We start from the raw sequence: 13,023 nt of genomic DNA, 5'->3' as shown, positions 1-13,023 counted from the left end.
GGGTGGGCCCCGCCTCTGCCTAGCACCAATCAAAATCTACCAACTACCTAATCACCTATTAGTGTAGCATTGCTCAAGCTGGATATAGTCGCCTATAGTCGCCGCGCAATTGAAGGCCAGAAACGCACGATGAACACAAGAAGAGGCTCGTCCTCCTCGTGCGGCTCTCCTTTAACCTCGGCTTGTTTGCGAGCTCAAGGCCCATGCGCAACCCTCATTCTCCGGCTTGTCCCAAATTAGCACGCGCTTATAAAATGACGAATCCTCATCTCCGGCTCCTATTTAGTCCAACTTGTAAGAAATAAAGTAGACCCCTTCCATTGGCTGAGGGGCCCAAACCTCCTAAACACCTCCCATTTAATTGTAATTGTATCAACTGATCGGGAGGTGTTGATCGTCGTAAACCTACCATGAGCAAAGGCGCCATAATCGGCGCGTCGACCGTCCTGGTGGTGGCGGTCGTCGCTGCCGTCTGCGTCGTGTCCTTCAAAGAAGCTAAAAATGAGGAGGACAGCACGGAGCTGACGACGTCGGTGAAGTCGATCAAGTCCTTCTACCAGCCCGTGGACTACAAGGCGGCGTGCGAGAAGACGCTGGGGGAGACGGCCGGCAATGCGACGACCACGACGGAGGCACGGAGCTGGCCAAGGCCATTTTCAAGGCCACCTCGGAGCGGATCGAGAAGGCCGTGCAGGAGTCCAGCCTGCTCAACGAGCTCAAACACGACCCACGCACGTCGGGCGCGCTCAAGAACTGCAAGGAGATGCTCCACTACGCCATCGACGACCTCAAGACCACCTTCGACCAGCTCGGCGGCTTCGAGATGACCAACTTCAAGCACGCCATGGACGACCTCAAGACGTGGCTCACCTCCGCGCTCACGTACCAGGAGACCTGCCTTGACGGCTTCGCCAACACCACGACCGACGCCTCTGCCAAGATGCGCAAGGCGCTTAACGTCTCCCAGGAGCTGACGGAGAACATCCTGTCCATCGTGGACGAGTTCGGGGACACCATCGCCAACCTGGACCTGTCCATCTTCAGCCGGCGGCTGCTCGGGCACGACGGCGCGCCCAGGTGGATGTCGGACTCCAAGCGGAGGCTGCTGGAGGTGTCTCCCAGCGAGCCCGACTTCAAGCCGGACATGACGGTGGCGGCGGACGGCAGCGGCGACTACAAGACCATCAACGAGGCGCTGGCCAAGGTGCCGCTCAAGAGCGAGGACACGTACGTGATGCACGTCAAGGAGGGCACGTACAAGGAGTACGTGTCCGTGGCGCGCAACGTGACGAACCTCGTCATGATCGGCGACGGGGCCGGCAAGACGGTCATCACGGGGGACAAGAACTTCATGATGAACATCACCACCAAGGACACGGCCACCATGGAGGCGATCGGCAACGGCTTCTTCATGCGCGGGATCACGGTGGAGAACACGGCGGGCGCCAAGAACCACCAGGCCGTGGCGCTGAGGGTGCAGAGCGACCAGTCGGTGTTCTACGAGTGCCAGTTCGACGGGTACCAGGACACGCTCTACACGCACACGAGCCGGCAGTACTACCGCGACTGCACCGTGAGCGGCACCATCGACTTCATCTTCGGCAACGCGCAGGTGGTGTTCCAGAACTGCGTCCTCCAGGTGCGCAAGTGCATGGAGAACCAGCAGAACATCATCACGGCGCAGGGGCGCAAGGAGAGGCACTCCGCCGGCGGCATCTTCATCCACAACTGCACCATCGAGCCGCACCCGGAGTTCAAGGACCACATCGGCAGGCTCCGGACGTTCCTGGGGCGGCCGTGGAAGGAGCACTCCCGCACCCTCTACATCCAGTCGGAGATCGGCGACCTCATCGACCCGCAGGGGTGGCTGCCGTGGCTCGGCGACTTCGCGCTCAGCACCTGCTACTACGCCGAGGTGGACAACCGGGGGCCGGGGGCCGGGGGCCGACATGAGCAATCGCGTCACGTGGAAGGGCGTCAAGCACGTCACCTACCGGCAGGCGCAAGAGAAGTACACTGTGGAGAGGTTCATCCAGGGGAAGCTCTGGATCTCCAAGTACGGCGTGCCCTTCATCCCGGGGTTGCTGCCGCAGGAGCAGGCCGCCCACACTGACACTGAGCCAAGCTAGCGTTCATTCGGGGTCGAGGATGAAGATGGATTGTGGACAAGGGTTGTTAATTTTATGGATAGAGGATCGGTTGTACGTACACTGTTGTTGATGTATATCATCTGTGTATCGTCGTACAGTATATGTGAGATGCATGTCAATGTAGAATGTAGAATGTATGTGCGTGTACACTGCTCTTTCGGATACCCATGCTCACAATTGGACAACTTACGAATCAAATAGAACAGGATTTAAGACAGTTTAATTACCACATGTTGATCTTTTTGCTTGTGTTTATCTATCTAGACGTCTTGCAGTGCTAAATTGTACTCCTTCGAACACCGACTTTTTTTAAAAGATCCAGCTTCCTGATTTTCTTTTCAAACACTGACTTTTTTTTAAGATCCAGCTGTTGCTGCCATTCATTTCATTAGCAGAGAGAACACCGACTTGTAAATGAGCCAAACTTGGACCTGGATCCTCGCCAACAAGGGCATAAATAGATGCACTTCCAGAAAAAAGGTGATGCCAAATTGAAAAATGCCAACACATTGTCGCTTCCTATTTGAAGAGAGCAAACGAAATTATGTTCAGTAAAGCAAACAAATATTTCCTTTTATTCCGGGCAAAACCATGAGGAAGATACATAAGCAAGCAACTGTTGGAAATATGAGCAATTTATCGAATGATTTTATGAACAAAAATACTAGATAAAGCATGACTAAAATAGCAAATATAAAGCAAGTCATGCAATCTGACAGAGAGAAGGTAAACATCGTCTGCATATATGAACTTGAGTTAAACACATCTAGAATAGACACTAGATGAAGTTGCTTATACGAAACAGAATCTAACATACGAAGGGCAGAAACTAGAACCAAGAACTGTAACAGGACCTCTAACAGAAAGGAGAAGAACAAGCACGGCACAGCAGCAGCAGAAGCGCTGGACTTGGGGTCGGTGTCCTCGCCTGCCATGTCGTCGAGGAGGTCGTGGACGTCGGGGAAGAAGTCGTCGTCTGGGAAGTAGTCGTCAACGACAGGATCGTCCGTGATGAAACAGCCAGTAGTCGCGCTGAGCGCTCCCCAAAAACCTTATCACCCTTCTCCCGTACATGACTCAAAAGGTGCGGTCTCGGAGGCCTACTGTCCCGACGTGCGGTGCACGCCGCAAGCCGGGATGAGGAAGACAGCAGTAGCGCAGAGGTTGGAACTGTGTGGCGAGAGGAAGAGGACCTTTTGATGTGTCTCTCGGGAGAGGAGCGACCTCTCTTATATAGGCACAGCAGAGGGACGCGAACAGGCTGCGCCGGGAGGTGAAGCAACGGAGGGAGACGAAGTGAACAGGCAGCACGCGAAGAGCGCTCCCCAAAAACCTTATCACCCTTCTCCCGTACAGGACTCAAAAGGTGCGGTCTCGGAGGCCTACTGTCCCGACGTGCGGTGCACGCCGCAAGCCGGGATGAGGAAGACAACAGTAGTGCGTGGCAAAAATTAGACATCGGCTCGGCTCATTCCTGCAACCCGCAACCCTTTTGTTCTCATGCTCATACAAGTGGGGAAGGAGCCTCCCTTATAAAGAGGTCCAACTCACTCTAAACTAGCAATGTGGGACTAAATTTTAGTAGTATCCCTTGCCTTGCACAAATGGGCTAAGTGGGCCTTTAGGATTTATTAGGAATTTCTGAAATAGTTATTGGGCTGCCCCAATATAGACTAAATTCCAGCAGCAACAACATCATCAAACAACAGCATGGTACCCTTTGATAGTTACAAATACTGAATACACGACCTTTTTAACTTGTCAAGTCCACACTCTGCTCAGTGCTCCCGCGTCACTACTTGCGATTGGAGCGGCTTTATTAGATCGGGAAGAAAGCACACAAAAATCATACCAGGGACAGCATAATCATAATCATAACCATATGTGTTCCCTCTCAGCTGGTTCAGTTGTAGGCGTCCGGGTTGGCGACGAGGTAGGCCTCGGCGGCCTTGAAGATGGCCGTGACAGACTCCTTGGCCTTGGTGATCTCATCGTTCACCTCCACGCCCGGCAGCAGCTTGTAGGTCGACTCCACCTTAACGACGCTCCCACCGTTGGCCGCCGGCTCCACCTTGATGTGCGAGGTGGCCGTCTCGATGGCGGTGCCGATGTCGCCGCCCTCGATGAGGGTGGACTTGCACTCGCACTTGTCGGCGTCAATGAACTCGAGCCTCTCTTTCATGAGGCTGAAGGGCATGGCTGCAAGATCAACTGTGTGTTATGCTTTGACCCAGGATGTGTACCAGACTGAAGCTGGCATGAATTGTGCGTGACGCGTGGTACCTGAGGTGAAGTTGAACTGCCTGACGCTCCCGATGTCGCCTTCGCCCTCAACGGGGTGGGCGCTGGCGACGATGTGTGGTGCGAGCTTGGGGGCTAGTGTGTGCCAGTCCATGACGCCGGCGCGAAAGAGGCGCGGTGCGGCAACCGGCGATTCGATCTCGTGGGTCCAGCTGTCGGTGGAGGCCATTGCTGTGATGACCAAGGACGACCAGTGCAAATGATATGTTGAGCTGTGGCTGTTGTAATGGCGCACTGGGCTGCTTGGTTTCCTGGAGAGCGGAAGTGAGCGTCATAAATAGAGGCTCCAAGGCGGGGGTTGGTGAAGCTTGAACGGATAGGTGTGGTGAGTAGTGGGGGCTGGTGAAGGCGCCAAGCCAGGGTCGTGTTTGTCCAGATTGGATGACACGGTAGTATCATTGCAGGGTCTGAAAGCATGCCCTTTTTTTTAATATATTTAGTTAACGGAGAAGACTCTGTTGTCCAATTGGCACCACGGTCCGCGTGAGCAAATTATTCCAGAATGTTTAGTTAAAGAATTAGAATGACGGACTCCTAGTCTCCTAACCAAAAGCAAGATATAGATACTTGGGGTTGGTGTGGAAGTAATGCATACAGCACGCGACGACGCGAGCGGCGACCATCAGTGACATGCAACCTCGCGTGTTAGACTAGCCACAATGATGAGTACTCCCTTCTTTTCGGTTTATAGGGCTCAATTTAAAAATCTCACCAACCAAAGTAGATGATGAGTGGTGGAATATTTTTTGTAGTTTGCAAAAGCACCTAATTAATGCTCTTGTTTTCCTCAAAAAATTATGTTTATCAATGCATTAATTGCAATGCATGCATGCATAAAGTACATGCATTGGTCAATTTTCTCTTAATACTTGCATGCAATAATTTAATGCACCTTGGAATCTGAACATGTGATGGGGAACAACCAAATTGAGCCTTATAAAATGGAAAAACTAAAAAATTGAGATAAGCCTTATAAACCCTTATAAACCGGAAAAGAGGGAGTAACATACACTAGTAACATACGCATATCCCTAGACTATGTTACTACCTTCATAATGGGTAGTAGTATAAGTGTGGTAACATGCGAAGCTTCATTTATTATGTTATAGACTCATATTGTATTGGAACATGTGATATTACAATAACTAGCTAAGTTACTATAACTACCTTTCTCCTCATTAACTCATTGCCACATAAGCAAATTTACTGAGTTGAACTCGATGTTACTGCTTAAGTTACTCCCACTGTGACTAGTCTTACCTGTAGAACTACGATCTGGCATGCATGTTCTGTGTGAACTCTCTTACTTGTACTAGTACGCAGTGACTTAGGATTCCAGGGGGGACGTTTAACTGCAAATTAATCACTGTTTCGATGTTGCTCCTGCAATTCAGATGCATGGATGCGCAAAGTTTCTCGGATGCATAGATAGGATAAGTTTCCATACAAAAATGCCTTTCAGATATTACCTCCTGTTGTCAAAATTAGTGCAACCTTCCGTCGTTGCGCGTTTTACAAACTCGACTATGGACTCTAAGCTTGAAAAATACATCTTGACCGTACACAAAGTCGAAAAGTCTCTCGGAGACATGCCAACAATGCTGCGATTCTACTCAGCATCATCGTCACTGTTTTCAGACAAATCCACGTCTTCACCATACACCATTTCATCAATTTCATCTTCTTCCTCTTCATCAGATTGGACTGCGGCCTTCGCCGATACATCTTTCACATCCTTGTCAACCTAAGGAAAGTGAAACACATAATAACTTTATCATTGATAACTGTAGCAGTAGTAATAACTATTAACTTATTTTCAGCCTTATAAATGGATGAAAACCTGTGCCATTATCAGCCGAAGACGACCAGAAAGCTTCAGTAAATCTTCAGTTGCTGTGTATCTTTCTGCACACATCTGCAAAAGAAAGATCAGTTTTGCTTAGATTAGTGGCATGCCAATTCATGGCCAAACATCCAGCAGACAAAGACTGTCTCGTAGTTGGCATATCAACTTTAACCACATTGGTTGGTAGCTTATTCAAATTAATCATGTGATCCAAATAAGGTAAGGCACTGATGTTGCATTTCTCTCCCAAATAGATTAGGAAGCAAAAACACATGGCAGCAGTATTTACTAGTTTAACTACCATCTCCCAGATTTATCTTTAACTCTACGATCATCTGCTCAATGTGAAGCCGAAGTATAACTTGTCACTGCCAACTACACTACTACAGATACAACTTGAGATCCTAAATGAAAATCCATCTTGCGAAGATGACATGAAAATTCGAGATCTAAGCTATACAAGTGTAGGGGCAAATATCATCAGCACAATAATGTGTTTCACCTTCCAGACTGTGCTCTTCACACTGACTATAGAAGGTTACAATCGTGAGTTTGCATCTGGGCTTTTTCACTAACAGAGGTTTCCTATAGGCCAATTTGAATGTGCACACTGTGTTCAATTGCAGCAGGTGAGTTCTCGCCACCATTGATACATCTTTCTCAAAGAGGTTGCCAGGAAACTACAATAACAGTTACATCACGAACATTCTGAACATGGTGCAGTGGCCAGTGCATATATGCGTTGTGCATTATCTAATACCAAACATATAGGTCAGTCGCTATAGCACAACCCTTCTCCATAACAAGAACAATACTAGTAGTACTCCATAATACAGTACACATAAGTACTTGAACCTTTGCAACTCATTAAGATGCCAATTTAACCACAATAGTTTGTTATCATCTATTTAGAAACTCAAGAAGTCTAATATCAAGAAAAATGAAACAAAACACATATGATTTTCACATACCTAAACTACAAATCTAGACAATGTCACCCCTCCTATTGGAGGGGGTATGTTTCGAATGATCTACAAAGCTCATGGGAGTGCAACAAGCTTCAACTAGTACCGCTAAGTGGTAAGAAGAAATAGTACCTTCTCCAGGTCGCTAATTAGTTTTCTTGATTTCTCCGAGGGGATAAAACGACCATGAATTACCAGTAAGCAGTATATCCAACGCAAAACAAGCTCAGCGCTACCAGATCTGTCGAGAGATACATATCAGCAACCAACACAGAATAAACGGTGGTGAAAATGTGCAGTGGTGAAAGACATGGATGCAGAGCACCTTGATCTCCATGCACATACTAAATTCTCTAGAAGCTTGCAAGCATCTCCAGGCTTTAAAGATCTTAGATGTGCTCGAATCTATTGAACAACAGAACACAACATCAAAATTGTACCCCTTCACATCAACGAATTAACTTCGATAGCTACACGTACATAGTAAAGATGCAAACAGTGATAGAACTTTAAGCTGAAACTGAGTTACCACAAACCTTCTTGCTGGGTAAATTAGCGTCAATTGTTATGCCACTGCTACTAAACATATCTGATAAGATTTTAGTGGCCATGTCAGGATGGCCGACGAGACTCTGATCAATGACGCCATATTTCCTCATCAGATCTTCAATGCATATGCTGTCGTTTTCAATTCTTCGCACTGGAACTAAATAAGGAAAATGGTATTTTAGTGATGTGACCAAGCTATATACTAGAACATTCTGAAAATAAATGATTCAGAATAGTAAATATAACAGGCACATCCTGGTTCTCCCTACAAAAAAGTAGTATAAAACTCGAATATGCTAATAAATAGCAATACATTACTCAAGTTGTCACAGAATTAGTTGCTACATCGTCCCACGTGGAGAACACAACAAGGTTATGCCCCTGCAGTTGATAGTTTATGTAGACTCCAACTGTTGGTTGTGTTTCATCACTTGCAGAAGAGGAGAATGTTGGATGAGTGAGCAACTCACATTTTCTGAGGGCCAAAGGCCATTACATATACATGTGTGTCAAAGTGCAGAAAACCCCTTATACAACGGGGATATACCGAAAATGGACTATACACATCTAACACCCTCCCTCAAACTCATGGTGGATCAACAACACTGAGTTTGGAGAGGAAAAAGGTATGCTGCGCTCGAGTTTGTGCCTTCGTGAAGAAGTCAGCCAACTGTAACTCCGAGGGCACATAGTGAAGGGCGAGAGTCTGATCCTGCACAGCAGCACGCACAAAGTGGGCATCCACACCGATGTGCTTGGTGAGCTCATGCTTCACCGGGTCACGCGCGATACTGATAGCACCCGTACTGTCTGACAGTAAGGGAGTTGAGGTAGTAGCCATGACACCAAAATCCTCAAGTAACCATCGCAACCAGATCACCTCAGCCGTCAACATAGCCATGGCTCGCAACTCAGCCTCTGTACTCGAGCGAGAAACTGCAGTATGTTTCTTTGTCTTCCAGGCAATCAGAGAGCCACCAAGAAAGACACAGTAAGCAGACAACGAGCGTCGATCAGAGGGATCACTAGCCCAGGTAGCATCAGAGTAAGCCTGGAGCTCAAGAGAACTGGAGCGAGGAAAGAAAAGGCGCTGAGAGATCGTGCCACGAAGATATCGTAGAACACGGAGGAGGTGACTATAGTGGACAGAGGTGGGGGCTGAAACAAACTGACTCAGGATGTGAACAGGATAGGAGATGTCAGGACGTGTAACAGCAAGATAGACAAGGCTACCGACGAGGTGACGATAGCGAGTGGGATTAGGAAGAGGGTCACCATCAGAGGCACGAAGCTGAACATTGAGCTCCATAGGAGTCACAACAGTGCGGTCATCACTAAGAGCAGCTCGAGCAAGAAGATCCTGAATGTATTTCTCTTGAGAGATGTAGAAGCCATCAGAGGTGGAGGAGATCTCAATCCCAAGAAAATAGCGAAGAGGACCAAGATCAGTCATAAGGAACTGCTCGTGAAGGCGGGCCTTAACAAAGGCAATGTAATCAGTGTCGTCACCAGTGATGATCATGTCATCAACATAGAGAAGGAGAAGAGTCCGACCACGAGGAGACGTGTGAATAAACAGCGCGGGATCATGGTCACTGGGCAAGAAACCAGCCGCGGTCACCACAGATGCGAAGCGCTCAAACCAGGCGCGAGGGGCCTGTTTGAGACCATATAGAGAGCGGCGAAGTCTACAGACCATACCATCAGGAGCATAGTACCCCTGTGGTGGCTGCATATAAATCTCCTCACGCAACTCGCCATTGAGAAAAGCGTTCTGAACATCAAGTTGAGAGATAGACCACTGACGAACAGAAGCCACAGCAAGAAGAGTGCGGACAGTGGTCATGTGGGCCACAGGAGCGAAAGTCTCATCATAATCACGCCCCTGCTCCTGCTGAAAACCACGGGCCACAAGACGAGCTTTGTAGCGCTCAAGAGAACCATCGGAGCGAGTCTTAAGCTTTTAGACCCACTTGCAGGTGACGGGACGGACACCGGAAGGGAGGGGAACGAGATCCCAGGTGCCAGAGCGCTCAAGGGCAGCAAGCTCCTCAGCCATCGCAAGCTGCCATTCAGGCTGAGTCATGGCAGTGCGATAGGAAGTGGGCTCAGGCAAGACAAAGAGACCGTACCGATCAGGGGAGTAGCGATTAGGCGGAGGGCGAGGCCGAGCACGGAGGTTATGAACCAGAGGGGGTGTGGGAGGAGGTGCACCCGAGGTGGAAGGCTCGTCAGAGGCAATATCCTCAGTACGAGAACGTCGAGTATAGTGGAGAGGAAACGGTGAGAGAGGGCGACGGACTAGAGAGGATGGGGAAGAGGTGGAGGAGGAGGGAGAAGACGGGGTCGGAGGTGAATGAGAAGGAAGGAGAGGTGCCGTAGGAGGAGGTGACACATGAGGCACATAGCAGGGTGTATCGGGAAGAAGAAGGAAAGAAAGGTCGTCCACAGAGAAGCTCGAGGAAGAAGAACGTGGGTAGTAAGAGCGAGACTCATCAAAAGTCACATCACGCGAGATGCGCAAGCGACGACCCACTGGATCCCAACACCGATAGCCCTTGTGCTCATCACTGTAGCCAAGGAAAACACACTCGACCGACTGAGCAGTCAGTTTGGTGCGTTCGCGGGGGGCAAGAAGAACATAGCAAACGCATCCAAACATATGAAGAGCTGAGTAGGCAGGAGAGCAACCGGTGAGACACTCCATAGGAATGCCACCCTACAGAGCAGTCGATGGCTGAATGTTGATGAGATAGGTGGATGCGGAAACAGTCTCAGCCCAAAAATGGGGTGGAAGGGAAGCAGCAATCATCAGCGCACGAGCCGTCTCAAGCAAATGACGATGCTTTCGCTCGGCAACACCATTCTGAGCATGAGCACCCGGACAGGAGAACTGGGCAAGAGTACCCTGTTCCGCGAGAAAACCACGCAACAGCTGAGAGATATACTCTCCAGCAGAGTCAGCACGAAAAGTACGAATGGGCGTGGCAAACTGGGTGTGAACCATGGCAGCAAAACGTTTGTATATAGGGAGAACCTCGCTACGAGATTTCATAAAGTAGAGCCAAGTGTAGTGAGAGAAATCATCAATAAACAAAACATAGTAGCGATGACCACCTTTCGAATCAAAGGGAGCAGGACCCCAGACATCAGAATGAACTAAGTCAAAAGGACGCTGAGATACCGACTCACTGGTAGGATAAGGCAACTGAGTCTGTTTTCCAAGTCTGCAACCATTACAATGTAAAGAAACATCTCCAGATACAGACCCCAAGAGGCCCTGGCGAACTAAGGAAGACAAGCGAGAGCCACAGATGTGACCAAGGCGATGATGCCACTGCTGGAAGGACGCAGACGAAGAGGCAGCAAGAGCATGGGAGCTGGCAGGAGTGGTGGCAGCGGAAGGAACACGAAGCCAGTCAACCTCCCAAAGGCCCTCTGACTCACGGCGCCGGGGGCCAGCACCAACCAAAGCCTTGGTGCGACGATCCTGGATGGAGCAAGAGTCGGTATCAAGAATGACACGACAACCAAAATCAGTAAGTTGGGCAGCGGAAAACAGATTCATGGTAAGACGAGGAATATGGGAAACACTAGGAACAGAAAAAGATGGAGTGGAAAGAAGACCACAACTAGCAACAGGGAGAGCTGTGCCCTCGGCGGTAAGAATATTAACAGGCGAATCAAGAGGTAGGAGAGAAGACAGCACAGAAGAATCAGAAGACATATGGAAGGAGGCTCCAGAATCCAGAACCCACGAAGATGTACCTGACTGGGTAGATGCCTGCGGTGGTGGAGAAGTGGACGCAGTCACAGCAGCAGTTGAGCCAGTCGACGAAGAGCCTGAGGAAGCCAAGAGGCGTTTAAGCCTCACAATGTCCTGGTCAGTGAGTGACAGAGTCGAGGAAGATCCAGGAGTCCCACTGGACGAGGAGCGCCGCTGGTCTCGCTTCTTCTCACGGCAATCAGACTCTGGGTGACTGGGCCGAGAGCAGTAGCCACAAAAGGTGTCACGGCGCGACCGGCCCCTCTCAGTATAAGCAGGGCGACCCACCCCCCCTGAAGGTGGGGGGAGGAGCGGTGGAGCGGTGAGCCGAGCAGACGACACAGGAGCCCGAGCAGCCAGCACAGACGGGACCACCAGCAAACCAGCAGAGCGAAGGCGGGTCTCCTCAGCCCGAAGCTCGACAAGCACCTCCGAGATAGGAACACGACCACGAGCAAGCAAGTGAGCACGTCTAGGCTCAAACTCAGAACGGAGACGAGATAAGAACTCATGGACCCACTGAAACTCCAGATCAGATCGAGTAGTCTGACAGCAACGACAGGTGCCACAAACAACTGTCCGAAGAGAGTCAAGCTGACGCCAGATGGCAGAGCACTGTGAATAGAACTCATCAACAGAGGAATCACCTTGCTGGAGGGCGTGCTCCTGACGCACCACAGATAAGTAGAGAGCATCACCAGAGGGCTGATATCGCTGACAAAGGTAAGACCACATCGCTGCAACGGTGCCAAGTCCCATGAACTCCGAAGCAAACTGAGGGAGGACACTTGCAGTGAGAACAGCAGCAGCACGAGCATCGTCATTGCACCACTGAGTGTAAGCAGAGAGATCATCCCGGTACACCAAAAGAGCATCGGAATAAGCAGATACCTGCTGATCATAAGCATCAACTACAGCATCATCAAGGGGCTTGGCGGCATCCCGGTCAGCCTGAGAAGCCTCGGCAGCAAGTACCGGCGGCACCGGGGGGATTGGGGCCACGGGCGCAACAGGGCATGGCGGGCAGGGGACCTCACTAGAAAGAACACCCCACAGAAGAAGACCACGCATATGGATGCGCATGAACCCCACAAACTCAGCATAGTTGGTGCCATCAAAGATCACTGAGCACCTAGGGACAGCAACATAGCCCGCAGAAGACATGACGGAACTTTGTATTTCTCCTCTGGTTTTTTTTTGGTCAACTCCCCCCGATCTGGATCTGGATCGGGGCAGAGAGCCTCAGGCTAGCCCGAGCCAGCCCCGAGTGGGGGAATCGGGAGGCCGGGAAGACCGGCCCGGGGCGGCGCTTGCGGACACAGGAGCCCGAGCAGCGGCAGCCCCAGCCAGATCGAGGAGTCCGCGGGGGAGGCAGTCGCGGGGCCTGGGGCGCGCGGAAGAGGCTCGGCCTGGGGCGCGCGGCCTGGGGCACGGCCGGACGGGGAG

The 13,023-nt window shown here is 50.3% G+C and overlaps 2 protein-coding genes and 1 pseudogene across 3 annotated transcripts in view; 1 reads left to right on the top strand and 2 right to left on the bottom strand.

Annotated features, from left to right (window-relative positions):
• Positions 1 to 311: 311 nt before the first annotated feature.
• Positions 312 to 2,287, top strand: LOC119303222 (annotated as a pseudogene).
• A 1,506-nt stretch (positions 2,288 to 3,793) lies between these two features.
• Positions 3,794 to 4,705, bottom strand: LOC119325806 (pathogenesis-related protein 1-like). Its single transcript, XM_037599534.1, has 2 exons — positions 4,434 to 4,705; positions 3,794 to 4,349 (listed from the first exon to the last, which is right to left on the bottom strand). The coding sequence occupies exons 1-2, from the start codon at positions 4,618 to 4,620 to the stop codon at positions 4,054 to 4,056; spliced, it is 483 nt and encodes a 160-aa protein (XP_037455431.1). The 5' UTR covers positions 4,621 to 4,705; the 3' UTR covers positions 3,794 to 4,053.
• Positions 4,706 to 5,852: 1,147 nt separating this feature from the next.
• LOC119325789 overlaps positions 5,853 to 13,023 on the bottom strand; it is an 18,272-nt gene continuing 11,101 nt past the window's right edge. Inside the window, exons 11-15 of one of the 2 annotated variants that reach the window (XM_037599521.1) lie at positions 7,799 to 7,968; positions 7,588 to 7,667; positions 7,395 to 7,503; positions 6,292 to 6,366; positions 5,853 to 6,195 (exon numbers count right to left, since the gene is read on the bottom strand). In XM_037599521.1, the coding sequence (XP_037455418.1) occupies positions 6,061 to 6,195; positions 6,292 to 6,366; positions 7,395 to 7,503; positions 7,588 to 7,667; positions 7,799 to 7,968 (569 nt within the window). In that variant the 3' untranslated portion in view covers positions 5,853 to 6,060. Of the gene's footprint in view, positions 6,196 to 6,291; positions 6,367 to 7,394; positions 7,504 to 7,587; positions 7,668 to 7,798; positions 7,969 to 8,458; positions 8,524 to 13,023 lie in introns of those variants that run through there. The other variant, XM_037599526.1, reaches the window with a different exon arrangement.

Source organism: Triticum dicoccoides, chromosome 1B (assembly GCF_002162155.2).
Source record: "Triticum dicoccoides isolate Atlit2015 ecotype Zavitan chromosome 1B, WEW_v2.0, whole genome shotgun sequence".
Taxonomy (NCBI): Eukaryota; Viridiplantae; Streptophyta; class Magnoliopsida; order Poales; family Poaceae; genus Triticum; species Triticum dicoccoides.
The sequence above is the reverse complement of the archived record's forward strand: the minus strand, read 5'-3'. Positions and strand labels throughout refer to the sequence as shown.

Bases quoted from the DNA above. Each gene is read 5' to 3' on its own strand.
- LOC119325806 (XM_037599534.1), bottom strand. From the start codon at position 4,620: ATGGCCTCCACCGACAGCTGGACCCACGAGATCGAATCGCCGGTTGCC. The intron at 4,350-4,433 runs GTACCACGCGTC...TTGATCTTGCAG, and splicing joins GCAGTTCAACTTCACCTCAG to CCATGCCCTTCAGCCTCATG.